Here is a 27,497-nt window from a genome sequence, read left to right on the forward strand (position 1 = left end):
ATACATTGGACTGAGGGAGCTCTTCAGAGAGACCGTGCGGGGAGGCTGGAGCTGCCAGCTGTCTATCTGCAGGCAACCAAATATTCTCCCCCCCCCCCAAGCCCTGCCTTTTCTCTAAGACCCTGTACCTTCCCCCTCCCCCATCACTCACTCTTCCCCACCTTGCTCACTCCTCATTTTCTCTGGGGTGGGGCCAGGGATGAGAGGCTTGGGATGCAGGAGGAGGCTCTTGGCTGGGGCTGGGCTGCAGGGCGGGGGATGACTCCGGCTGGGGGTGTGAGCGCTAGGCTGGGGATGGACATGAAGGGTTTGGGGGGCAGGAGAGTGCTACAGGCTGGGGCAAGGGGTTGAGGTGCCAGGGGGCAGGGAGCTCTGGCTGGGGGTGCAGGCTCTAGGCTTGGGCCAGGGTGTGAGATGCAGAAGGGGGTTCAAAATTGAGGCGGGGGTTGGGGTGCAGGGTAGTACCAAGAGTGGGGTCTCAGGCAGTTCCTGAGAAGCTGCTAGCATCTCCTTCTGGTTTCCAGGCCAAGACGTGACCATGCGGCTCTGGCCACGCCTCCTCAGCTCCCATTGGGCACAGTTCCCGACCAATGGGAGCTGCTTATCTGGTGCTTGGGGTGGGAGCAGCAAGCAGAGCCCCATTGGCCATCTCTCCACCTAGGAGCCAGATGGAGATGCCAACAGCGTCAGTGGAGCTGCGCAGAGCCAGGCAGGGAGTTAATCTGTGCCACCAACTGAACTTTTAATGGCCCCATCAGTGATGCCGATTGGAGCTGCCAGGGTCCCTTCTTAACCAGGCATTGCAGTAAAAAACCAGACACCTAGTAGCCCTAGGGGAGACCGCCTCCCTTCCATGCTCAATATGGGCAGGGCTGAGCTTCGACAGCCCGGCCGTTCCGATCCCCAGGCCTGCCGTGGGGCCACAGAGCCTGGCACCTCCTCCATTGCTGGTTAATCCCTGCTTTCCTTACAAAGCGCAGGCCGTCCCTCCTGCACAGAACGTGCATCCCTCCTCTGGCTCACATGGAGTCTCCCTGCTGGGCTTCTCTTACAGAAAACACAACAGCAAACGTGTCGAGCGAGGCCGAGCGCAAGGCCCAGCGCTACTACCTGTCCTGCATGAATGAGACCAAGATCGAGGAGTTGAAGGCCAAGCCGCTGATGGAGCTGATTGAGAAGGTAAAATCCTCCATTCAAAGGAGTCTGGCCTCCCCCATGCACACACCAGGTCCCACGGCCCTGACGCTGGGCCTGACGCGGCTGCAGGTTCCCACAGCGGCTCCTGGATGCTCCCTCTGCCACAGACGCCGTGTTTAGTCCCATTCTGGATGTAAACCCACGACGGCCATTTGCGTCTCTGATAATCGTGCAGTGCAGGGTAAATGGCCTGGAATGGGAACGTCTGTCTCACCCCGGTATCACAGAGTTGGGTTGAGGCCCTAGATGGGCCATTCTACCCAAGGGAGGCCACCTCCTACAGGGCTACCCATGAGTAACCTCGGGTCAGGGCATCTGCATCTTCCTGTCTGCTGCCCAGGCTGCATGCAAAGCGGGAGGAAGGTTCTGAAAGTCACGCCTGGCACATAGGTGCCTTGCTGCCATTGATTGACCCTGGGGCTTGGCACAAAGGGCAGCTCAGTGTCCTCTGGAAATTTCACCCAGGATCTTCAGTGCTCAGGGCCACGTCAGACATGGACTCTCTCCAGCAAAGCCAAGGGGGTGCTGTTCTGAGCAGTCCGTGTGTGTCCTCACGCCGCAGAGCCAGTGCTAATTAGAAAGGAAAGGCTGGTCTAGCCTGCCTAGTTACTTAGGGTATGTCTACACTACCCCCCTAGTTCGAACTAGCGGGGTAATGTAGGCATACCGCACTTGCAAATGAAGCCCGGGATTTGAATTTCCCGGGCTTCATTTGCATAAGCCGGGCGCCGCCATTTTTAAATCCTGGCTGCTTCGAACCCCGTGCCGCGTGGCTACACGCGGCACGAACTAGGTAGTTCGGACTAGTCTTCCTAGTTCGAACTACCGTTACTCCTCGTGGAATGAGGAGTAACAGTAGTTCGAACTAGGAAGCCTAGTCCGAACTACCTAGTTCGTGCTGCATGTAGCTGCGCGGCACGGGGTTCGAAGCAGCCAGGATTTAAAAATGGCGGCGCCCGGCTTATGCAAATGAAGCCCGGGAAATTCAAATCCCGGGCTTCATTTGCAAGTGCGGTATGCCTACATTACCCCGCTAGTTCGAACTAGGGGGGTAGTGTAGACATACCCTGAGTTAACCTACGGGCCTGGATGCAAATGAAGCTCTGAGCTCGTGCACGTGCCTGGGGTCCGACACTCACTGTTAGATTTGCCACTCTTGGGGTCAGTGCCTCCACAAGCCAGCTGGGCCTCTGGAATTGTGTAAGATCTGGTCAGGACTGTGGGGCCGGGGGCAACCCCTCCCTGCTGCAGACCCCGCCTCCTCCCATCTCTTCCTGCCCCTGCTCCACCCCCACTCCACCCCTTCTCCTGAGCCTGCTCCACCCCCTCCCGCCCGCATTGCACCTCCCCAAAGCCCCTCCCCCGAGAGATGTGACCCAGGGGATTACTGAGGGGCCTGGACAGGGTGGCAGCAGGGGACGGGGCCCCCTGCACTCTGCACCAATGGGAAGCAGAGCGACCCAGCCGCCTGCTCCGCTCCACTGTCATCTCCCAGCTGGGTCGACCCGGCCCTGCCCACCGAGCTCCACTGCTCCGAGCCCTGCATGGCTTGGGAGGTGGGCAAGAGGAAAAGTAGCTAATCAGAGGGAGGGATCCCCGGGCGCTACTGATGTCGGGCGCCCCTCGGCTGGCTCTGGAGAGTTGGGAGCAGAGCGCTGTACGCCCTGACTCAGCGTGTCCCTTCCTTGGAGAGTTGCAGGCTGGACCGTTGTTCGTTTGTCAAGACCCGCTGCTTGGCGTAGGAAGGCAGGAGCAGGCGAGGGGTCAGGCTGCAGACTGCTCAAGGCAGAAAGCACCGCGCTGGCTGGTCGAACTCCAGTGCACAGCCCGTGTTGGATCCACACGTCCATGAGTCTGCCTCCTTTGCGCAGCTGTAGGCAGTGCAGCCAGCCTCTGGCGCCATCTCCTTCCCGGGAAACAAGTCCCCCTCCTCTGCACCTCTAGGGCTCTGTCTTCACCCTCTTTCTGGGCTCCTCTTTTCTCAGCTCGGTGGCTGGAATATCACAAGCCCCTGGAACAAAGAGAACTTCAACAAGACACTGCAGGAGGTCACGGCGCACTACCACACCTCCCCCTTCTTCTCTGTCTACGTGAGCGCCGACTCCAAGAACTCCAACAGCAACGTCATCCAGGTGAGCAGACAGCCTGGCTCCCGGGAGACGGTTCCGGCACCTTTCCTCACTCCGCATGGGCGTGTTTCACTGGGGTACCTCAGCAGTACCCCCGTGGGGAGAGCATGTCCCATAGCCACACCTTGCCTTTCTCTCTGCTGGGCGCCATGTTCACTCCTGCTCCGTCTACTCTACAGGTGGACCAGTCGGGACTCGGCCTCCCTTCCAGAGATTACTACCTGAACAAAACGGAGAACGAGAAGGTAAGCGTCCATCTCCTCTCACGGCCTCGCTTGCAGCACGGGCGCCGTATAGCAAATCAGGGGGCTCCGTCCCACTCTTCCCTGCAATATCCATGTGTCTGAGCGCCAGAAAATCTCTGTAGGTTACTCACCTTTGTTCTCTGCACAGGAGCCAGCCTCAGTGACACTTTCCTACTGGGAGTGGAGGGGGGACACGATTCTGGCTGTGAGGAGTGAGGGGTGCGATCACCCCCTCCCGGGCCGAGAGGGGGGCTCGGTGGACCCCTTCACCTCTTTTCGTCTCTCTTGCGGCCGGGCTGCAGGTTGGAAGCCCGGGCAATCAGGTGCGATCACCCCCGTCCCGAGAAGGAAGGGGGTGGTCAGCGGACCCTACAGTCATTACCCGTCCCTGCGGGATGGGGCCTGAGCCCCTCGGTCCAACCTCCACCTACGGGAGGTGTGCGGCTTGTTCCTGCTATGCGCCCAAGCCGGCGTTGCTCGGAGCTGAATGCTCCTTCGGGGGAGGAAGGGGGACCCGGTCCCGCCCTCTCTCCGGGTCCCAGCCCGGGGCCCTAAGCGTCGGGGCTTGCTCGCGCCCCGACGCGGTAGACGGGGGTCACTCCGCCCGTAACCCGTCTACCCATGGGCGCCAAAAGGCTTCTGCCCCGGGCTGCTTCCTCCCTTCACCCCACACCCTCGAATGATCCGTCCCTTCACCCAGCTTACCGTGCCTTGGTTGGATGAGTTGGGGATTGGTCCGTAGTAAACCCGGGGGCCAGCCGCCTGTCACGTCTTCTTGTCCGGTCAGGCCGCTCCCTTCGTAGCCGCCACGCACTATCCGCGTCACTGCTGCGGTTCTCCCTCTGCTCTGTGCTCAGGAGCGAGCGGGGCTGAAATGAAAAGGGAGAGGCAAGCAGGCTAGCAAGGATGCCTTTCAATGTGCTTGGTCTCCGTGGGTGAGTGGGGCTTTCCTGTGGCTCCCCTTGAGTGGCCTGTAAAGCAGACCCTTGGGAAACGTTAGCCTTGTGCACACGGATCCGCTTCCGAAGAGATGCAAAAACGGCAGCATCTGCCCCTCTATGTGTCTCTGACTTGCCTGCGCACTGTGGGGCTGGAGCGAGCGAGTCCCCTGCCATGGCGAGCTGTCTCCTGTGGTCAGGACTGGCGGGTGTGCCGAGGGGGGTGCAGGAGAGCGGACGGCGCTCTGTCTGCTGGGCACCGCGCAGGAGGCAAACGCTTGCCCTGAGCCGGAAGCAGGGATGTAAAATCCCATTTGATTGGTTAACCAGTTGAACACATAGTTTAGTCAGTTAACTGATTAAAGGGGAGGGCAGGTGAAGGGCTCCGGCGTCCCAATCCCAGTCCACTGCCCGCCTGCTCCATCCTCCACTGGTTAGCCGTAGCCAGTAAGTTTCATCCATTAAAGGTGAGGTTTACTGGTTAACTGGTTAACCATTCACTTCCCTCACTGGGAGAGTCATCTAACCGGGGGCGAGCACAGGAGTGACCCAGGGCGGGTTATTTCCAGCCTCGCTGGATAATCGATTCAGCGTAGGCCAGGCAGAGTCTCCGCATTGCTCAGCGCCCCGCCGGCCTGTCCTGGCAGGGCTGCTCCAGGTGAGTAGCTGCAGGCTGAACCCCGGGGAGCGAATTCCGGCCTTTCCCTCGTGTCTTTCCCAGCCAGGAGCAGCGACTAGCAGCAGCGCCAATCCCCGTCTTGCTTTCTCCTTGGCGTCTAGGTGCTGGCCGGGTACCTGAACTACATGGTGCGGCTGGGCATGCTCCTGGGGGGGGAAGATGAGGAGGCCACCCGGCAGCAGATGCAGCAGATCCTGGACTTTGAGACAGCGCTGGCCAACATCACCATCCCTCAGGAGAAGCGCAGGGACGAGGAAGTGATCTACCACAAGGTCACAGCCCGAGAGCTCCAGGTAAGGCCGGGCCTAGGCAGCAGGGGAGGCGGAAAAGCTCAGCTGGGGGAAGGGGGCGGGGCTACATATCGACCATGATGCCGGCAGCCTGCCACCGCCACTTTGCCAATGCCGAAGTGTCCCTGCTGTGCTGAGGGAGCAGTGCTGCGGAACGTGCACCGTGCAAGCCGGGAGCCACGCAAGCAGCTTCTCTTCGGCTCAGAAACCGGCGGGCAGATTGTGTTCGTGTACCCAGAAGCAGCTGTGACTGCTAGACGCCGAGGGAGGCCGTAATCCCTCCTAGCTCCCAGCGCGTGGCCCCCTCAGAGCTCAGCGCCAGCGTCCCCACGTGCAGATGTTAGTTGTCTCTGTTGGGGGGTAGAAGCATCCAGGCACAGGAGATTTGGTTTCAAGCTTTGTTACTAACAGCTGGGTACAAGGCCGGATTAAGGCAGGGCTGCAGGGAGACCGTGCAAAATTAAATCCATAATCAGTGGTCTCCAGCCGGACCGTCGTGACGGACTGGTTGATCCTGGAGCCTCTGGCAGTTGATTACGATCTTCGATCCGGCTGCCTGCATGCCATGGCTTCGTGCCGCTCTCGGAAGCAGCCAGCTGCTGGCATGTCTCTGTGGCCCCTGGCCGGGGGTGGGGAGAGCACCGCGTGCTGTCCCCACCCCCAGAACAGTATCCACAGCTCCCCAGCCAGGAGCCCCCTCTTACATCCCCACTCCCTCCCTGAAGGATAGCACAGAGCAGCCCTTCTCAGGTGAGAGCTCACTGCGTTCCCCGTGTCTGACGAGTGAAATGTGCATCCTAGACGAGGATGCTGCTGAGGAGGTCAGGAGCCCCGCAGCCTGCACTGGCGCAGTGCAACTCAGGCCCTGCCAGGGGCCGGGCCACTCTGTAAAGATTAGGAGTCGGCTCCTTTTACTCCAGGTGTAGGAACTTGCTTGGCTGAAGAGGTTCCAGGTCCAGTCCTCAGTAACGGGGCAACAGGGGGCACCGCTACAGTCGTTATTCCTGGAGGAGTGGGACGAGGTTTCCGCCATTTGTCACTGTGAGCGCGCCGTTCCCTCCATTCTGGATCTGGTACCTCTCTTCTCTCTTTTGAGGGATCACGAGAGGAAACCATTCTGCCCCCTGCCACCTGTAGCAATGGCTGCAAATCCCGACTCGCCCATTCTATGGTGGGGGGCCTGTGTCTCGCTGGCGAGGGGTAATAGCCTGCATCTCTGCACAGGCTGACCCCAGGCACACAGGGCTAATCGGGGTCCCCAGGAGCGTAGAGCAGGAGCAGTCGATAACACATCTCTCTGGCGTGCCCTGGCAGCATGCCAGGGGCCATTCCTCGCTGAAGTTGCTCACCACTGCAGGTTCCTCCCTGAGGGGTCCCGCGAGCTCAGCTCAAGACCCTGGAGCAGCCAAGTCCGTCTGACCCTACCGGCAAGACAGGGCGGTCTCAAAGTAAGAGCCACCCGCAGCTGTGGGTTCCTGCCTCCCAGACCTGACACTCATCGTGCAGCTGATGTTAAAACGTACTTGAAGCCAAGTCTTGGCGGGAAGGGCTATTTACAGGGTCCATAAGGCGGGGATCGCAGCTGCCCGAGACATGGTCCCGGTAACAGCCCTGCCTCCTGTGCGCTGTGTCTCCCGGGACGGACATTCAGCTTTTACCTGCCTCTCTTCCAGAACGTGGCGCCGGCTATCGATTGGATTCCTTTCCTCACTGCCGTGTTCTACCCCGTGGAGCTCAATGAGTCCGAGCCAGTGGTGCTCTATGCCAGAGAATACTTGGAGCAAGTGTCCAACCTCATCCAAGCCACGGACAGATGGTGAGAGCTCTTACCTCCGTGTGGCGATGCTGGGAGAGGACACCCCCCGCAGAATCCACTCCATGCACCAAGAAAGGCTTAGGGCAGGGTGCTGCTCTCACCCGTCACCTCTCCCCCTCACCAGAGGGGTTGTGGAGCGAGTGCGCTCAGGGGGAGTCTGCAGGTGCACCGCTGCCGCACACGCCATTGGGGAGCGTTCCCCCATCGCCGGAAGCAACCCACTTCGGCAAACGGCAGCCTCTAGGTCGTGGGGGGAGGCTCCCCCACAGCCACACGCTCTGTCTGCGCTAGGGAGCTTATAGCGGCACCCCATTGTCAGGTCTCCTGGGTAGCTGCTCTAGGCCGACAGGAGCGAGGAACCTAATGACTCCACCCCCAGTGACAGATGGGAGCTGTTTGGGCAGGAGAAGCTGACGCAGAGCTGTGCACGCTAGAGCTTAGGCCAGTGGGAGAAATAGTCACATCCCCGAGCGACGTACGTTTGCTGACATTAGGCTGTGTCTACACTACCCTGAATTCTCCTGCCACAGCCTCTTGGGATACTGGCTTTATCCACCCTTAAAATGCTACAGTGCCCCAGCTGCGCCGCTGCAGTGTTTCCGTGTGACTGCTGACAGCGACAAGAGGCATTCTCCCACAATCCACCTCTTCCATTGACCTAGCGCTGCCTATACCAGGACTAGGGCTGGCTTAACCATGCCCCTCATGGGTGTGGATTTTTCACCCACCTGAGCAACACAGCTGAGTCGACCTAACTTCGTAGCATAGACCAGGCTGTGGACAGCCAGAGCGCAGGAGTCCGTGCAACCGTTCACAGTGCTGCCTGAGTGCTCGGTGCATGTGGAGGCTGCGTGTGGGCGAGGGAGACAGGAAAAGCCAGCTCCTGCTTATCAAGAGGTTGCTTGGATAGACTGCCAAGCCCAGGTGCCCAGTTCTGCCTGTGCTGAAATTGGCGCTTCTGGGTTCCTCTTGTCTGCGCCAGTGTACACCCTTTGCACCCCACTGTCTCTGCAGTGCTGTGTATCAGAGCAGAAGTCCCACCTGCGGACATTCGATACCAGGCCAGGCCACCCCATGCGCCTGCCCTCTCTGCTTCACACAGACCACGGCAGAGTAGAGTTGTAAGCCCTTGTGTCAGAGGCCGGAGCTGACGTAGTGGGCAAGCCAAGTTAGCAAAAGCCCAGCTGTGAGCCGAGGCCAGACTCTGCCTGCGAGCCAGTTCACCGAGTCTGTCGAGAGCAGGGCTGGGACTGCAGAAACAAGCGCACATGTTGCAGAGACATGCTGGGCTCTGCACACAGGGTGCAGTGCTGGGTAGCAGAACGCCCTGTACCAGTACAGTAGTCACACCCCCAGTGGGAACAGGAACACGCTGACCCTCCCACAGATACGGTCAGGAGGAGGGTGTCGTGGCTGGAGAGGGTTTGATCAAACTCACTACCTCAGAGGGGCAATATGTAACTTGTTTGTGCTGGTGTATAAAATGGGGTCTCAGAGGCAGTGCCCTTGGCCACCCTAGGGGATGGTGGGATGTCTCAGCTGTGTCCACTCTCATGGGCATACCTGTGTAACTATAGATGCTAACCTGGGGAGCTAGGACCGAGCTTTGTCAGCAGCAAGCGTGGCCCGGCACCCTCGTCCCCTAACGGCTCTTGTGGTTATTGGGCAATTCGATCAGGTCTGCTCTGCCGGCTGTCTGCACGGAGCTGAGAAAGCGCATTCAGCCGAACGTCTGACTGCAGATGTGAAGGCTTCTTGCTCGCAAACCCTGCTTTGTCATTTATTTGCAGTGTTTTACCCCCTCCAGGCGTACACATCAGCGTCTCCCCACCTTCACACGCCATGTCTCAACGTTCTGACCCCCCGGTGTCTCTTTCCAGAGAGCTCCCCTTGGTTAGGCCCTGCTGACCCCAATTCCTCCTGCTTCTCCCCCATCCTGGCACTTCTGTCCTATGTTTTTTATCCAGCCTCCTTGCTAATGGGGATCATTAACTCATTAGCTTCCCTGCCCCAGTCTGATCTGCTAATGGGGAGCTCCCATCCTTAAATCCAGCCCTCCCAATGGGCGCTGGTGCTGTGGGTCACTGGGTGATTGCTAGCACCCTGTTGCAGGTACCCGATTGCTGATCTCAGTGGGGCCAGAATGACAAAGTCGGGGGAACTCGGTTCCAGACAACAGTTGGGATCTTCCATATTTTTTAGCAAATCTTTTTATTTGCTGTTCTCCGCGGCAGCCTCCTCAACAACTACATGATCTGGAACCTCGTGAGGAAAACCAGCTCCTTCCTGGACCAGCGCTTCCAGGATGCAGAGGAGAAGTTCATGGAAGTCATGTATGGGACCAAGAAGGCGAGTCTGCGGGAAGGGGGCACACGAGGGAGGAAATACACGACAAAGCATGGTCTCTGCCCAGGGCAGGCCAGTCCCCAGCCCCAAGTCATGGTGCCTCCTAGCTTCGGCTCTCCCGGGCTGCTTTCCTGCAGCCTATTGGGTCGCTCCAAAGGGCTCCCATTTCCCAGGCGATGGCGGGGTCCCACGCAGCTTCAGTGGGAGGAGACATGGGTTGTCTGTTCCCGTGGGGCTGCCCTTCTTATCTGGCAGGGCTACAAGGTGTTGGCCTGGAGGGAAGGGCAGACGTCCCTCCCTTTCCTCCCCGCTGTGGCCAGGCCTGGCACAGGGCAGCACATGGAGCGTGCTGGCCCCAGACTTGCAGCGTTTGGGTGGGTGCCTGGCCTCTGCTTCAGGCCCCCCTCACCTCACACATCCCAGTTGTTTCCCACATGGATCCAGCTGGCTGCAGCTAGCAGCATCCCCACCCCCGCCCCGAGATCTGTGATGTGGGGAGCTGCCGAACGTCACCGGGGGGCTCCCTCCAGCCAGCCTGTGAAACAGCTTCCTAGCCCACTCCCCTCGCTGCAATCCTAGAATCCCAGGGCTGGAGGAGACCTCAGGAGTCATCCAGTCCAGCCCCCTGCCCAAGGCTGGACCAACCCAACTAAATCAACCCACCCAGGGCTTTGTCAAGCCGGGACTTAAACACCCCTAGGGATGGAGACTCCACCCCCTCCCTAGGGAACCCATCCCAGAGCTTCACCCCCTCCTAGTGGAGCCCCAGCCTGTCCCAGGCCAGTCGGCGGGAAGAGGGAAGAGGTATTTGTCCGTCTGGCCTAGCCCGGCCCAGCTGCAGCTCCACCCTGGCTGCCTGCTCTGTTGCTCTTATCAGGCTGAGATAGGAGCTGCCTTTCAATCCCAGGAAATGGGCCCTCAGTGCACTGGGACAAGGCGCCGGGTCGGAGGGGGCAGGAAGTGCCAAGAGGGGGCCTCTGACCCTCACGTGGTCCTGCAGGGCAGGCACTCCCTGGCCTCCTGGGGGTGAGGGAGGGAACGGGGCAGCAGGCGAAAGAGGCTTTATCAGGCTTCCATGATGGGAGTCTCTCTGAAGCCTCATGTCTAAAAGGAGAGTGGGAGGGGAGATTCCCTCTGCTTCCTGGCTTGGCTAAGCAGTGTTCCTTCCACGCTTGAATGCACGCTCGTGCACGTGCACATGCACACGCATGCACGAGGGTCCTGTCCCCACACACTCTTCCCACCCACAGAGCCCTCCTTCTGTGCCCCTCCTCCCATGGCTTGGCTCAGCAGTGCCCCTGTAGCATTGCACTGAAAGCTCCCCTCATTTAACCCCCCCCATGCCAGAGGCCCCTCGCACGGAGCTGTGTCTGGCAGGACTGGTTTAACCATTGTCTCTTCTCCCCCACAGACCTGCCTGCCACGCTGGAAGTTCTGCGTCAGCGACACTGACAACAACCTGGGCTTTGCGCTGGGAGCCATGTTTGTTAAAGCCACTTTTGCAGAGGACAGCAAGAAAATAGTAAGTCCCCACCTCCCAGCGGGTTACAGGGCCGGCTTGCAGGCCTGCGGGTTACAGGGCCAATTTGCAGGCTGGCGGGTTACAGGGCCGGTTTGCAGGTTGGCGGGTTACAGGGCCGGTTTGCAGGCTGGCGGGTTACAGGGCCGGTTTGCAGGTTGGCGGGTTACAGGGCCGGTTAGCAGGCCGGTAGGGAGCAATCTCAAGCTGGATTGACTTTCTGTCTCTCCAGGCACCCTACTTGTAAAATTGAGACTCCCCCAACATGGTGTTTAAAGCTTCAAACAACAGCAAAGTGCTGACCCCGTAAATGCCTTTGTCTTGGGTGGCAGGTGGTGTGCCCTGAATAAATCGCAGCTCCAATAGCTGACTTCTGTGTAGTCCTTCCATCACCAAACCTTCTGTATAGTGGGGAAAAAGAATCCCTAGTATTTCTATAGCACTTTACACGGAGCTCTGGCCATTTTCTGGATGGGGAAACTGAGGTACAAATGGACACAACTGGCCCAAGGTTATACAGAGAGTTACCAGCAGAGCAGGAGCAGAACCTAGACCCCCTGGCTCCTAATCTCTGTCCGACCCACTGCTCTGAGCCATTTCTTGGGGGAACTGGAAGCTCTTCTGTTTGGAAAAGGACTGTCTCTCTCCTCTCCAGACTGCCAGCACAGCCCACGGACACATTGTCCCGGAAGGACGTGACCGGTGGCTGATACATACTGCGAGGTTTCAGACCATGCTCTAGCAGCAGATCTTGCCAAAGCTGCAGGGGTGACAGGCTGCAGGCTCCCTCCAGGAAGTCCCTTGTGTCCTGAGAGACCTAATTACCTGTCCTCCCCTCCCAGCCGCTGAACTAGAGCATCCAAAGCCACTTTCTTTTTTCTGACCCGTGTTTGTCCTTGGGGCAGAGCCCAGCATGCTCTGTTCCCAGTGGCCGCCTTGTCTCCCGCACAGCGGCCCCGTCCCAGCACCAACTGCTCTGCTCTGAGGGAAGCGTTTGTGTCTCCAAAGCGATGTGTGGGCCCCAAATCCCTCAAATTCACCATCGTGATCTACGGAGTGAATTGCGGGAGTGAATTGTGGATCCACCCGACCGTCTGGGCCCTTCCCATCCTGCCTGGAGACGGACGTGATGATGGTGGGGGGCGGGGCGGTTGTTTCTACCTCCCCACAGCTGTTTGAAGAGATTTTTATTTAGTCTGTGATCCTAGTGAGCTGGGTTCGTGTTTGGGCTTCTGGCTGACACCAGACCTCTTGTTTTGTCTAGGCCGAGGAAATGATTACAGAGATTAAAACGGCCTTTGAGGAGAGCCTGGCCACCCTGCAGTGGATGGACGAGGAGACGAGGAAATCCGCCAAGGAGAAGGCAAGTGGTGTCTAAGCAAGGCACAGTCTGCCCCTCGCCCCTGCCTTGGGGAGCTCTTGGCAACCCCGGCATTGCCAGTCTGAGATTCCAACTGGGTTCAAGAGCAGCCTGGCGTTTTCCCTTTGCCTCCTGGGAGCTGGGGAGCTTCCGCATTCATTTCTTTGCAGTATTCGTTACCAGCCCTCGGCTGTTGCTTTGTTAGTCTTGCGGGGGAGGGAGCTTCAGGGCTGTTATTAGCTAAGCACCGTTGCATCTTAAGAAGGACCAGAGACTTAACTAGCTGGGTGCTTGTGATGCACTTCCTGTGGTCATGCATTGCTAGCAGCTTCCTTGTGGGACAGCCCTGCAATGGGAGAGCAAGGTCTTTCCCAGACTGGGCCCCTAAATCCCAGCCTGTTGCTTAGGCTGCTTCCTCCATGATACCAGACAGAAACTAAAAACGTCCCTTCCAGCCCTGCCCCCCAGCCAGGGGCCGGCCTCCCCTCCTTCCTTTGTTCCTCTCCTTGGGAGGTAACCGGTCGAACAGGTTACCTCCCTGTCCCATCAGCTACTCTGCTGGGCCGTGATGCTGACAGCAGCCAGTGGGGGTCACCCACAGCCCCAGCCTAGCAACCAGCAAGGTACCAACACTACGTCACACTGGGATTTACTCATGATGTAGATTCTCAAACCTGAGCTATTCATTTTAGGTGACAGATCTGAGGAACTGGCCTGGATTGAGCTGTTATTAGAGGAGTTTTGGAACAAATTGATAAACTAAACAGTAATAAGTTACCAGGACCAGATGGCATTCACCCCAGAGTCCTGAAAGAACTCAAATGTGAAACTGCAGAACAACTAACTGTGGTTTCTAAGCTATCCTTTAAATCAGCTCCTATACCAGAAGACTGGAGGATAGCTAATGTGATGCCAGTTTTTTAAAAAAGGCTCTAAAGGAGATCCTGACAATTACAGGCTGATAAATCTAACTTCAGTACCAGGCAAATTGATTGAAATTATAGTAAAGCACAGAATTGTTAAACACATAGATTAACATAATTTGTTGGTAAAAAGTCAACATGGTTTCTGTAAAGGGAAATCATGTCTTACCAGTCTACCAGAGTTCTTTGCGGAGGTCAAAAAACATGTGGACAAGGGGGATCCGCAGTGGATACAGTGTACTTAGATTTCCAGAAAGCCTTTGAGAGGATCCTTCATCAAAGGCTTTTAAGCAAAATAAGCTGTCATGGATAAAAGGGAAGGGCCTCTCATGGATTGGTAACTGGTTAAAAGATGGGAAATAAAGGGTAGGAATCAATGGTAGATTTTCAGAATGGAGAGCAGTAACTAGTGGTGTCCCCAAGGGTCCGTACTGGGGCCAATTCTGTACAGCATAATCATAAGTGATCTGGAGAGATAGTTAAGTCCCAAGCTGGCAGTGAAGAGCTTCAAAAGGATCTTACAAAACTAGGTGACTGGGCAACAAAATGAGAGATGAATTTTAAGATTGATAAATGCAAAGTAATGCACATTGGAAAACATCATCCCAACTATATGTATAAGATGATAGGGACTAATTTATCTGTTACCACTCAAGAGAGAGATCTTGGAGTAGTGGGTACTTCTCTGGAAACATCCACTCAATATGCAGCAGCAGTCAAAAAAGCAAACAGAGTGTTAGGAATCATTAAAAAAGGGATAGAGAATAAGACAGAGAATATCTTGTTGCCTCTATATAAATCCATGGTACACCCACATCTTGAACACTGCGTACAGATGTGATCGCCTCATCTCGTAAAAGATACCTTGGCATTGGAAAAAGTTCAGAAAAGGGCAACAAAAATGATAAGGGGTTTGGCTCAGCTGCCATATGAAGAGAGAGAAATAAAACTGGGACTTTTCAGCTTAAAAAAGTGGAGACTAAAGCGGGATATGAGAGAGGTCTGTAAAATCATGATTGGTGTTGAGAAAGTGAATAAGGAAAAGTTATTTATTGTTCCCATAACACAAGATCTAGGGGTCACCAAATAAAATTAATAGGCAGCAGGTTTAAAACAAACAAAAGAAAGTTTTTCTTCACATAGCCAACCTGTGGAACTCCTTGCCAGAGGATGTTGTGAAGTCCAGGACTTTAACAGGCTTCAAAAAAGAACTAGATAAATTCATGGTGGTTAGGTCCATCAGTGCTTATTAGTCAGGATGGGTAGGAATGGTGTCCCTCGTCTTTGTTTGTCAGAGGCTGGGGATGGATGACAGGGGAGGGATCACTTGATGGTTCCCTATTCTGTTCACTCCCTCTGAGGCATCTGGCATTGGCCACTGTCGGCAGACAAGACACTTGGATAGATGGACCTTTGGTCTGATCCAGTGTAGCTATTTTTATATTCTTTATGTGATGGGATCCCTTCTATCCCTGTAAGGAGCTCTCCCCATCACTGTGGGTTCAGGAGCCTGCATTTCTGATGCAAATCGTTTTCAGCAATAAAAATGAGTTGGGGGGAGTGACAGTAGATATGGATGGAATGTAAAGAACTGTGAATTACCGTGTTGCTAGCCCTTGGAAATAAAGCTCTGGAGCCAAACTGGACTCTCTCCAGCTGCCCTGCACAAGCCTGCAGGACGCGCAAACAGATGAGAGGAACAGCCTTGGGTGACTCTTCTAATTGCTCTTCCCTCTTTCCAACTTCTCCCCAGGCAGATGCGATCTATGACATGATCGGCTACCCCAAGTTCATCATGGATCCCAAGGAGCTGGACAAGGTGTTTCATGATGTGAGTTGACAGGCCACGCACTCTGCTGTCTGTGTTCCAGCTGCTTCCCCCCACCCCCTCCTGTACTAATCCCTTGGGAAAACTGCCACCCCTTGAGATATTCCGATAGCGCAACTCTCACAACTAGACCAGATGCAACATTAACCCTCCACGGTTCACGTGTGTCCTAAACCAACTGACCTGTCTCCAAGAGGTGGCCGCATTAGTCTGTGTCTGCAGAAACCACAAGGAGTTCTGTGGGACCAAAAGATTTATTTGGTAACAGCCAGTGGCCCTGTGGCACCTTAGGGTATGTCTACACTACCCTCCTAGTTCCACGAGGTGTACCGGTAGTTCGGAATAGGAAGCCTAGTCTGAACTACCTAGTTCGAGCCCCGTGTAGCCGCGCGGCACGGGGTTCGAACCAGCGGGGTTTTAAAAATGGCGGCTCCCCGCTTATGCAAATGAAGCCCGGGAAATTCAAATCCCGGGCTTCATTTGCAAGTGCGGTATGCCTACATTACCCCGCTAGTTCGAACTAGCGGGGTAGTGTAGACATACCCATAGAGACTAACAAATAGAGAGGATCATGAGCTCTTGTGGGTCAGACCCACTTTGTCAGATGCAATTGATCTGAGGTCAAGAAACGTAATATGGCCGAAGTCTCGGTAGTGTCTGCAGTCTCTGGGCATTGATGAGTGTGAGAGGGGCTCCTTCTAAAAGGACAAATTCTTCTCCTTTTCCTGTGCCCGGCTGAGAGCACTTCTCCTCGGCCAAGCAGGGAACGCCTCTTGCAGCTGAGCCTGCGCGGTGAAGGCCCAGAGACTCCGCCCCTCTCTGTCAGCCACTCACTGCACGGTTCTGTGGGAGCAGCTGTGTCTGGTGTGGGCTAGACAGAGACGAGGGGCCTGCAATCACGCCAGGGTGTTCTCCTGGGCAGCCCTGAGGTGTGTCTCTAGAGTCACGTGCTGGGCTCAGCGTCAGACTCAGTAACAGGGCACTGCAGCAGCCCAGCCTGAGGGGCTACCCAAAGACTGTCGGTTGGTTCCATTGCCGACAGGGAAATGGCTGGCCCCCTGGGTGGTTCTGGCCACTAATACAAGCTCAAGCATCCCGGAGCAGCCACTGATCCAATAAGGATTTGAGGAGCAACGGCCTCAGCTTGCAGTGGGGGAGGTCCAGGTTGGATATTAGGAAAAACAATTTCCCTAGGCGGGTGGGGAAGCCCTGGGACGGGTTCCCTACAGAGGGGGTGGAATCTCCAGCCCTAGAGCTGTTTAAGGCCCAGTTGGACAAAGCCCTGGGGTGATTGAGTGGGGTCGGTCCTGCCTTGGGCGGGGGGCTGGACTCGATGACTCCCGAGGTCTCTGCCCACCCTGGGATTCTGGGATTCCATGGTTCTGAGCCCCCGAGAGCCTGGCAGGGCTGCTGCCTTCTGCAGAGGTCACCGGGTTTGAACCCGAGGGCTGGCGGGTGATTGGCAGGCTCCATGGCCAGGACAATCCCAGCTTTGTGATCCCAATTGGCTTTTCGTTTGGTAAAATGACCTTCCCTCCCCAGAAGGGTCCCCTGGCTCTCAGCACTCCAGTGAATTGGCCGTTGCTTCTCTGAGCGCCTGGGCTGCACGGCCAGCATCCCGTGGTGCTGTCTCAGCTGCAGCCACCTGAGCCTTGGAAGCCCCCCGCCCTCCTGCCATGCCACCTGCTGTTCAGTGCGTGGCCCAGACCTGTAGCCACGCAGCGCGTCCCCGAAACGGGGCAGGCCAGTGGGCTCAGCAGCAGGGGTCGCCTTCCGGCTCAATGGGTGCTCTCCTCCTCCATTGCCATGCCGTCGCTTCCTCCTCATGGCCCGACCCTCTGCCCCAGCGCCACTGCCCAAATCCCAGCCCCTGGGCAGGGGGGCCCCAGCGAGCTGGAGAGTGACCGGCCTTGTTGCTCCTGCTTCCTGGGGCTGGGCCCTCCGTAGTGCCAGGGAGGGGGCAGGCAGGGACAATCTGGGGGCAGGAAGCCGGTGCATCGGTGGTGGCGCTGCTCTGGTAAGATAGAGCCAGTCGGCTGGGTGCTCGGCTGCAGGAGGAGGCGCCGCATGCTCCCAGCTGGGCTCCCAGGGCTTTCTGCTGAGCAGCAGGCAGGCAGGTTAAAGGGGTGCGCTCCCCCACCAGTCTGTGAGGGCCCCAGCCCCGAACCCCCAAGGCACCATTTACAGAAGGTGCAGGGCGGGTCTGAAGCTCCCCTCCCCCGAGATTCGTAGGACGACACGGCTTGCTGCTCCCCTTCCCCTCCGCCGGGGTGCAGGCCTCTCTGCTGTCTGGGGAAGGGAGGGAGGGACCCACACCGGGAGCTTCCCTCTTGCCCCCTGAGCATGAAACAAGGGAACAGAAGCAGCCTCCTGGTAGGACTCTTCGGGGCGGGGGCACCTTTACCCCTGCACTCTCTGCATCCACTTACCCCTGCCCCCTGCCCGGGGCCCCTCCTCACACCCTCTGCCCTGGACCCTCCTGCATCCCTCACACACCACCGCCCTGACTCCTGCACCCCCACAGCCCCTTGCCCTGATTCTTGCTCCCCCACACGCCACCCCACACTTACATTTCTTATGGGCACTGTCATATCACAACCCCCCTAATCCCCTGCCCTGAAGGCTGCAGGGGTGTGGTACAACAGTCCCTGTAAGACACTGAAGTGAGTGGCATTGCAGCCTGGTGCCAGTGTGGCACGGTGTGAGAAAGCTGCTGGGCTGCAGACGGTAGTAGCCGGCAGATATTGGTCTTGGGTCGCTCTGCCGGCTACCTCTCCAGGACTGATGGGTTTGGGTTTTGCAGTATGACGCTGTCTCCGATCTCTACTTCGAGAACGTCATGCAGTTCTATAACTTCTCTGCGCGAGTGGCTGCTGACCAACTGCGGAAATCTCCCAACCGGGACCAGTAAGTCCTCCCTGCCGGGGAGTCTCCTCTGAGACGGGGGACACGCTCTCGGCTCTAGATTGGACAACGCATTGTCTGCTGCTTCTCGCCACTGCCGCTGGCTGGGAATAGTGACCCGTGGGGCCTGGGAGCTGTGGGGAGCCATGTGGATGTCTAATGGCCCGCCAGCACATTTCCCCCGTGCTCAAGAACACCTCGTGAGCGTAACGCGAAGGTCTGATTTACACTCGTTAGAGCCCCGGGAACTCTCCAGAGGTCTCCTTTCACCTTGCGCCCCTGTAGTCCTTCCACATTCCCCTCACGCTGCAGAGACTTTAGCATAAACTCGTATTTCCTCAGCCAAGCTGAACGAGGGCCCTACCAAAACCATGGCCATGAAAAATGCCTTCCAGGCTGGGAAATCTGTTCTTGTGTACGTTCGCCCTGCGCTGTACGGATTTCACAGAGGAGACCGGTGTTCTCAAACTGAGGGTCCTGACTCCAAAAGGAGTTGCAGGGGGGTCGCAAGGTTATTTTAGGGGGTCATGGTACTGCCACCCTTACTCCTCCACTGCCTTCCCAGCTAAGCAGACTGGGAGCTGCAGCTGTTGTTCCAGGCACCCGCTCTGAAGGCAGATGCCCTGCTATGGCATTGTCACCCTTACCCCTGCCCTGCTGCCTTCAAAGCTGGACCCTCAAAGCAACAGCTGCCGTTCTCCGGCCGCCCAGCTCGGAAGGCAGCAGCGCAGGAGTAAGGGTGGAAATGTGCAAATCCCCCTAAAATGAGCCTCCTGTGACTCCCTCTTGCACCAGCACCCCTTGAGGGACTCCCCCATGAAATCCGAGGCGTGCAGGGTGAACACACAAGACCAGGTTTCATGCCTGTGAACTTGGTAGGATCCTGGTTCCATGGCCAGCTGACAGCTCTGTCCGGCCAGGCGCGGGTTCCCTCTTGCGTACAGTGGGAGTATTACGCTTTCCTCACTCATCCACCTCGCTGGGGCTTTGTGCAGCCTGTCACGGCCTGCAGGCTCGGGGGCGGAAGCCTGGGCGGTTCTTTGTCTCTGGCCTGTGCTCTGGCTTGTGGCAGTGAATCCTGCAGTCCTTGCCCATGGCCCTGATTACCATCTGTGTCTCTGTCATCGCTGGGTGTCCTCAAGCTCTAGGAGGCTGGGGGGTGTTTTGGGGGGGGAACTACCCTTGCCTGGTGCCAGGCTGCCAGTGTGGCGGATAGGCTAATGACAGCCCCTTGTCTCCTGCAGGTGGAGCATGACCCCTCCAACAGTGAACGCTTACTACTCCCCCACCAAGAACGAGATTGTGTTCCCAGCCGGGATCCTGCAGGCTCCTTTCTACACCCGCACCTCTCCCAAGTATGCACTCCCTCTCGGTCATCTGCTGCTCCCTTCTCCCGCTGTCTCCCCGTGACACCCTGCGCTGGAGTGGGGCGGGGCGGGGGCTCTCTGGTTAGAAGGGGGCGGGTGCCTCTTGCACCTCTGTACCCTGTTCTACAACTGTCAGTAGCGGGGCTGGACCATGGCTGCTGTCCAGCAAGAGGCTCCCCTGCGCCCACGTCCCCTGCAGGCTGGGGGTGGGATGCAGGGGGGGCCATGGGAGAGAGCCGTGAATACGTGAAATCACGACTAGCAATTCTGCAAGTCGTGAGGGTCTCCTGTGCACACATTCAGGGGAGTCACAGGCTCTTGAATGGTAGGTTACTGGGCCTGTTTTGCATAAAGTATATTTGAGTTATGCATATTCATATTGAAAACCAATTTCCATAAAAATGAGGAGGCGAAGAGTCAGGGTGCAAGTTCAGCAGGGGCGGGGCTCTGTGTCTCCTTAGGGCTCTTCTTCTGCAAGGGAAAGCCAAGGCAAGTTTAGCCAAACAGCGGAGTAAGGCGCAGCAGCTCCATCTAGGCCATGTGAAAGCCTCCTCCTCGCCCAGGTCCCTGCCCTGCAGCCCAGTGGGAGGCCACCAGGCCATGTGCAGACAGCAGTTGGCAGTGGCCGTTGCGAAGCAGGAAGCCTAATGCGCCTTGTCTTTCCCACGCAGGGCACTGAACTTTGGCGGCATTGGCGTTGTCGTGGGCCACGAGCTGACTCACGCCTTTGATGACCAAGGTGGGCCGCCTGCAGACACCTGGCTCCTCTTGCTTTCTCTCCCTCTGCCCGGCCGAGCTGTGTCTGCTGCATCGAAAAGCTTCCCAGGCCAGGCGTCCAAACTGAACCATGGGGCCCTCTGCAGCAAAGTGGATCTTGTGAGAAGGGGCCATGAGACTAGAGGGCCCTGCATGGAGCTACGCCAGGGACAAATCTATAATATTCATCTGGCTTTTGGCCTTCTCCCCAGGGCATGAGGGTCACCAGGTTCTAACCCTTTGTCTGGCAAGGCTCAACTTTCCCTCTTCCTCCCTCTCTCCTTCCTTTCCTCTGCTCCTCCTTGCTGTGCCCCCTGTTACCAGCCCAGGCCTCATGGGGTAACTGGCTCAGCCAGGTGGCCCGATTGCATAATTGCCTCCACCAGCTTCTTGCTGACTGGGGAACTCACTGCTGTGAGCGATGGAAGTGCAGGCTGACCTGCCTGCACCCTGCACTCTGTCCCAAGGGGGTATCTTGCCAATGCCAAAGCATTTTGTGATGCTCTGTTGGGACTTATGGTGATGCAATAAAGTAAAGATCAGCAAGTTCAGGGGGGTCTCAGAACTTGCTCCTCTTCTCTGCCATTGCTAGTACAGTCGCTGCGTCTCCAAGCTGACAGATCGTGTGTTCTAAACTCAAGCAACCCACCATCACACAGGCAGGGTCTGCCACAGGCCATCTCAGAGGAAGTATCTTCTGGTTCTAGTATTTTGCTTGGTCTGCTCCTCTGCAGGGCGGGAGTACGATAAAGACGGAAATCTGCGCCCCTGGTGGAAGAACTCCTCGGTGGAGGCCTTCAAGCAGCAGACAGAGTGCATGGTGGAACAATACAGCAACTACACAGTGAACGGCGAGGCAGTGAACGGCAAACACACCCTGGGAGAGAACATTGCTGACAACGGGGGTCTCAAAGCCGCATATCGGGTAGGAGGCTAGCACAGACATGGGTCTCTGTCTGGGGTCTCAGTACAGCCATGCTTTGGGTCGTCCTGGACTTGCCCTGGTGCTGCCGCTGGAGAGAGATCCCTGATTGTACAGCAGGGGTGGACAATCATTTTTAATGGGGGGGCATTGCAAAGAGGGGCAAGTGGTAAAGAGCTGCACTTCTGTGGAGGGGATGTGCAGCCTGGGACGGAGGGTGGGTGCAGAAGGGAGCTCGGGGTAGGAGTCTGGGGTGCAGGAGGAGGTGAGGGGTCTGAGGGAGTTTGGGTGAGGGAAGGAGACTGTGATCTGGGGCAGGGGCTTGGGGTGTACAGCCCAGTAGGGGGTGTGGGTGCAGGAGAGAATTCTGGCCTGGGGAGGCGTAGGAGGAGGTGCAAGGTCTGGAAGGGAGTTGTGACCTGGGAGAAGGGGGAAAAGAGCTTGGGGGGGTGGCCTCATACAGGTAGTCAGGGGAGAGAGAGAGTGGGTGAGGTGCCAGAGGCAGGCTCTGGCTGGGAGGCGCTTACCTGCAGAAACCTGAGGCAGATTGTCTGCTGCAGGCTGCTCGCTGCTCCACATGGCTCCGTTCCAGGCATGAGGGGGGCGGGGACAGGGAGGGAGGGAGAAGGCTTCCCACACTGCCCTTGCGCCCAGCAAAAATTCTCAGCTCCTATTGGCTGGAAACTGAGAGATTGGCCAAGGGAAGCTGAGAGATTGGCCAAGGCTGAGAGATTTTCCTGGGGGGTGGGAACACCAGGAGAAGTCTCCCTCCTCCCTCCTCCCTCCCCAGCTGTCCAGAGCTGGGAGCAGCTGGTTTTTTTTACAGCTGAGTTGTTCTCTGCCTAAGGGTTCTGGCTAGAGATCCGGTGGCTTGGTGGGCCAAATCCAGCTCGCTGGCAGCCTCTTGCTCACCCCTGTTGTACAGGGATGGCAAGGTGAATTGCTCTGAGGAAGTGTAAAATTCTGAGCTCCTCTATGCAGTGTGGAGGGATGGGGTGGGACGTGACCGTATGTAAGGCTTCAGGTGGCTTGGATTTGGGATCTGCTGTCCTTGGAGCAGGAGATCATAGACTGACAATCTGCACCCCGAGAGGGTGGCTGGGAGGGAGACGGCTTTCCAAGGAGATTTAGGAGGGGGAAGAAACTGACCATTGTAAGCGGAAGAGGCTTTAACCCTCTCCAGACCCTCCCATTGGCAATGGCAAATGTAGCAACCATGGTGGACGATGAGTCTGCCTTGTGTGGGTACAAATTGCTCCCCAGACGGGTCTCTCCCTCAATTAATCCCACGCTATTTAGAGTCCTGTTGGCCATGCGGGACCCTGCATGTCTCAGGGAGAACCCGGGAAAGCTTTGCCGATGAATGGCTTGTTTGCCAAAAAATATAATTTTGGGTCGACCCAAATAGTCACAATTTGAGTCAAACGTGGCAAATAGTTGAAAACAAATGAAAGAGTCGAATCGGCTCGTTTCAACGGTTTCTAAACGAAATGATTTGACCTGGTTTCAAAATGATGCTTCGTGCTGAAAGTGAGCTAGATTAGACAACCCCCCAAAAACTAATAACAAAAAATTGGGCGGGGAAAGGGGGAGTTGCTTGGGGTTTAATGAAACGCTTCATTCAGTCCTGAATGAGTTTTGTTTTAGATTTTACTTTTCAGCCCGCGAGCCAAAAGTCACGTATTTGCTCAGCTCTAGCAGTGGTTTGTTTTGTGCATTCTCTTCCCTTCCCAGCCCCTAGGGCTGCCTCGGATTTTCCTCTGGCTTCCTGTGACTGATGAGGAAATGGGCACGGGGGAGGCTCCCTTGGACCAGCGCTGACCCCGAAGGGCTCGTGCCCTTGTGGCTAGCTGGCCCAGCATTTCCGAGCCCCCACCTGGCAGTGGAAGTGTCTCTGATCCCCGCCCCATGCAGGGCGGCCCGGTGCTGATGCAGCATTGCCTCTGATCTCTCCATCTGCAGGCGTATCAGAACTGGGTGAAGAAGAATGGACATGAGGATGCTTTGCCGACACTCGGCCTCTCCAACAACCAGCTCTTCTTTGTGGGCTTTGCCCAGGTGGGTCTCTTTGTCCTGTTTCCGGGTGCACTGTGTGGGAATGCAAACGCTGCTTGGCTGGGGTGGCCGTGCCCCCCCTTCATCTCCTCCCAACCCACCTTTTCCCAAACTGAGTCCCACAGCAGTGACTGGGATGTGGGCAGTCAGGCCTAGTAGTTGGAGTAGGAATCCTGAGCCAGAGGCCAGAACCTAGGCTCAGAGCAGCTGTCAGGAACCAAAGCTGAGGAAAGGAAGGAGCAGGCCTGGAGCAAGAGCCATTTCAGTCATGGGCCAGTGCTTTGAGCATCCTCTGCGCTGCTGCCGCTATTGGGTGCAAGAGCCAGCTGGCTGCCTTTCCCAACCACTCACTGCACTGCAAGTCAGCTACACACATTAGACTGCCCAGCCCTGAATCCTGGCCCCTGAAGAAGCAGAGCAGTGCAGCAAATAGAGTCACGGTACGCTGCGAAGAGAGAGATGCGTCACCGCCACTGAGAAAAGCTGGCCTTCCTGTGATGCATCAGCTAAGAGGCAAGGTAACAAATTTGACAAGCCCGCTGTCTGGTGCAGTCTGACATTTTGCTCAGGCTAATGCTCATTTTGCAGCAAAGTAAGACAGACACCCCTCGGCTGCGTCTAGACTGGCATGATTTTCTGGAAATGCTTTTAACGGAAAAGTTTTCCATTAAAAGCATTTTCAGAACAGAGCATCTAGATTGGCACGTACGCTTTTCCACAAAGGCACTTTTTGCGGAAAAGCGTCCGTGCCAATCTAGACACGCTTTTCCGCAAAAAAGCCCCGATCGCCATTTTCGCGATCAGGGCTTTTTTGCGTAAAACAAATCTGAGCTGTCTACACTAGCCCTCTTGCGCAAAAGGGACTTTTGCCTGAACAGGAGCAGAATAATATTTCCGCAAGAAGCACTGATTTCTTACAGTAGGAAGTCAGTGCTTTTGCAGAAATTCAAGCGGCCAGCGTAGACAGCTGGCAAGTTTTTCCGGAAAAGCGGCTGATTTTCTGAAAAACTGGCCAGTCTAGACACAGCCCACCAGACAGAACAACTTTGTGTTACAGAAGTCCCTAGGGGTATGTCTACACTAGCTCGTTAATTCGAGCTAGGTAGGCAAATGAGGTGACCGGAGTTGCAAATGAAGCCCGGGATTTAAATATCCCAGGCTTTATTTGCATGTTCCCCTCCGGTCACCATTTTGAAATTTCACTATCCCGAACTCACTGCCGCACGGCTACACACGGCAGTGAAACGTTAATTCGAACTAAGTCCTTAGTTCGAATGAACTGTTACTCCTCGTGGAAGAGCATATACAGACTCAGTAGCAAGTAAGCTTTTGCTTGACACCTCACATGGCCCCATTTGTACCCACTTTTGGGGCAAACACTCCTCCATGGGCGCAGCAGTGACCTGGCTGCTTCCCTTAAACTCCAGTAAAGTGACAGGGCACATCTGGGTTTTTTCCCTCCTTCTCACTTAGGGTGTTTCTAGACTACAGGGTTTTGTTGACAAAACTATACCTGCGTCCACACTACTGCCGAGTTCTGTCGACAGTAAGTCAACAGAACGCAGTTTTGTTGACGGCGTAAACCTCATTCTGTGCTTTTTCAGACGAGAGCGCCTAGACTCTCTGTCGAAAAAGCGGCTTGCTTTGTCAACCAAACGGGCTGTAGTCTAGACGCTTTTTGTCGACAAAGCCTCTGTCGACAAAAGCCTGTAGTCTAGACGTACCCTTAGGGGCCAAATTAGTGAGGGTTGTGGGCTTTTGTTTTGCTTTGTTTTACTTCACACCTGTGTGTGGCCCCCAACTGATTTTTCTGTGGGTTAGTGGCCCCCAGCCCAAGGAAGTTCCCTCTCCCTGCAGCTATGATGAGGCCTTTGAGTTCACTGTTTGCCGTATTTGCAGGTCTGGTGTTCGGTTCGCACCCCGGAGAGCTCCCATGAAGGACTCATCACTGATCCCCACAGCCCATCGCGTTTCCGAGTCATCGGCACGATCTCCAATTCCAAAGAGTTCTCAGAGCACTTCCGCTGCCCTCCTGGCTCCCCCATGAACCCCCAGAAAAAGTGTGAAGTTTGGTGAAGGGAAAAGGGCCAGAAAACGGTGGAAACCAACTTTTGACTTATTGGTCCTTTGTCAAGAATTGAATTTCCCAGGCTCTCTGCTCACAGGGCAGTTTCTTCTTTCAACCAGTGTCAAAGCTCTCAGCAGGAACGGATCCCTGAGCCCGAGGCTCACGGTACCATCTGAGATTCGATCCACTGTGAACACCTTCCTTAATTTCATTGACTTGCAAAATGGTTTTAACTTTGCCTAAGCAGCGGGTCTATTGGCACGTGTCTGAATGCCCTGGCCCAGGCTGACACATACACAGTTAAACCCGGCCCTCTCGCAGCCTGGAAAGCTTTCTCGAATTGGTTTGACTGTGTATGTAAATATGCCCGGCACAGGCTGATTTCTCCAGGGAGACAGTGCATCGATAAATCTATACAACATTTTAAGATATATTTTTGGGAACTATTTTTTTAACCTTGTGAAATACACTGGAAAAGTTCAGGGAAATGCATTGAAAAGCATTTTTGAAGCAAAAGGGTTAGTATATTTATTACTTTTTTTTACGTAGTGCACCTAGAGGCGAGGAGCACGGCGGGGAGCTGTCGGAGGCCGAAGGGCGTCACTAGGGGAACGAATGAGCGTTTCAACCCTGGGGCCCCGGGTCGTTGAAGAACTGCACTCCTGGTCCCTCGTGGACATTGGCCCAGGGCACAGCTCGAGGAGTCTGTGCAGAGCTGGGATGGGCGCCGTGGCTGTAGCGAGGTGGCAGAGCCGCAGCAGAAGGCTGAGGGTAGGAGCCATGCACTTACAGGCTGGTGACAAATGCCTGCGAGGCTTGGAAGCCGTGGTGAGCTCTGCTGTTGTTCAAGCCCATTACAGAGAGTCTCAGAACAGAAACCAAAGAGAAATTCATTCGATAAACCTCTCTCTGTCTTGAGCTGGTGGCGAGGTCTTTCCGTGCTCATCTCCTGTCCCCTGCAGCAAGCGGAGGCAGCACAGCGGGACTGGCCGCCCCTGGGATCCCACCAGCAACTAAGCTGTCTCTGGGCCCACTACCTGGTCAAGTGAAGCTGTGGAGCTGTGTTGGAAGTGGAACCCTTCTTGGGCATCTTCGCTTCTGAACACCCCGGGGGAGGAAGGCAGCGGCTGCCCGGGGTTATGGCGTCCAGCTGCTCCACAGCCCTTCCCAAGACAGTTTGTGCAACGAAAGCGATGAGCTAGGTCCCAGGCTGCCTGCTTTCCACCAGCCCTCTTTATGGCCCCCATAGAACTGCTGAACTCTGCCGTGGGACAGGCACAGCGGTAAGTCACCTTGGGCACCGTCGTTCGACGGGCCGGCGCGGGAAGCGGCTCTGATCAGACAGCTCGTCACCTGGTGAGGGCTGAGGCCCCGCGCCTCTGCAAGCAGCAGGCCAGTGACTGAGCAGTACTGCTAGCAGCTCCGCAAGGCGATAGGTGGAACCACAGGACCTCCTGGTCCCTGGCTTGGCGGTTCCTTGGTGACTCTGCCATCCCAGCCACCAAGGTCCCCCCGGCTGCCTGGAAGATCATCAGTCCTACCCTGCCCCTGCCAGCTCCAGTCCTGTGGAAGCTGGTGGTGGCTGCCTGGCTGCTCCGAGGGCGGGTGGCTTCCTCTGGGGCTGCATCACGTAGCACAGGCCCACTGGGACCCACCCCACCTCCCTACCTTCAGCTGATGCAGAAGCTGGTGGGGGCTGCCCAGCTGCGCCTGGGGCGGGTGGCTTGCTCTGGGGCTGTACCGCACAATGGCAAGCTGGAGGGGAAAAGGGTGGGAATCAGGATTCCCAGAAAGGAGGTGGATGTTGGCTGTGCACCACCCTGGATAGGCCCCATCACAAACCCAGCCTAGAGCCCTTGCAGGGCTTTACAAATGTTCGGATCCACCCGTGACAGTAGCCTCTTCCCTCTGGCCGTGGGCTGCGAAGTGAGGGGCCCAGAGGCCCAGCAACCTGGGTCTATGCAGTTCAGCCCCTGGTTGTGGGCTCAGATGTCTGCACCGATCCCAGTCGGGGGTGGGAAAAAGGCATGAAAGGACCGAGAGCTCTGGAAGGCAGGGAGACGATGGGGGAGATGGGGGTGCCCTGGCCCCCAGGAAAAGCCGTTTCTTCAGGTCTCTCTGACTCATCTTGCTTGTTTTCTTGTTTCCACCCAGC

General features: G+C 56.5%; 1 protein-coding gene across 4 annotated transcripts in view; it reads left to right on the forward strand.

Moving 5' to 3' along the window:
- ECE1 (endothelin converting enzyme 1) overlaps window positions 1-25,980 on the forward strand; it is a 105,796-nt gene extending 79,816 nt beyond the window's left edge. For all 4 annotated transcript variants that reach the window (XM_075906542.2, XM_075906541.2, XM_075906543.2 and 1 more), the window contains exons 5-19: window positions 1,055-1,179; window positions 3,183-3,329; window positions 3,506-3,571; window positions 5,290-5,481; window positions 7,152-7,294; window positions 9,529-9,643; window positions 11,052-11,162; window positions 12,424-12,526; window positions 15,200-15,273; window positions 18,074-18,177; window positions 19,419-19,529; window positions 20,213-20,280; window positions 21,032-21,222; window positions 23,182-23,277; window positions 25,174-25,980. In XM_075906542.2, coding sequence (XP_075762657.2) covers window positions 1,055-1,179; window positions 3,183-3,329; window positions 3,506-3,571; window positions 5,290-5,481; window positions 7,152-7,294; window positions 9,529-9,643; window positions 11,052-11,162; window positions 12,424-12,526; window positions 15,200-15,273; window positions 18,074-18,177; window positions 19,419-19,529; window positions 20,213-20,280; window positions 21,032-21,222; window positions 23,182-23,277; window positions 25,174-25,350 — 1,823 coding nt within the window. In that variant the 3' untranslated portion in view covers window positions 25,351-25,980. The remainder of the gene's footprint in view (window positions 1-1,054; window positions 1,180-3,182; window positions 3,330-3,505; window positions 3,572-5,289; window positions 5,482-7,151; window positions 7,295-9,528; window positions 9,644-11,051; window positions 11,163-12,423; window positions 12,527-15,199; window positions 15,274-18,073; window positions 18,178-19,418; window positions 19,530-20,212; window positions 20,281-21,031; window positions 21,223-23,181; window positions 23,278-25,173) is intronic.
- The last annotated feature ends 1,517 nt before the right edge of the window (window positions 25,981-27,497 follow it).

This window comes from Pelodiscus sinensis, chromosome 24 (genome assembly GCF_052426305.1).
Source record: "Pelodiscus sinensis isolate ZL-2025 chromosome 24, ASM5242630v1, whole genome shotgun sequence".
Lineage (NCBI taxonomy): Eukaryota > Metazoa > Chordata > Testudines > Trionychidae > Pelodiscus > Pelodiscus sinensis.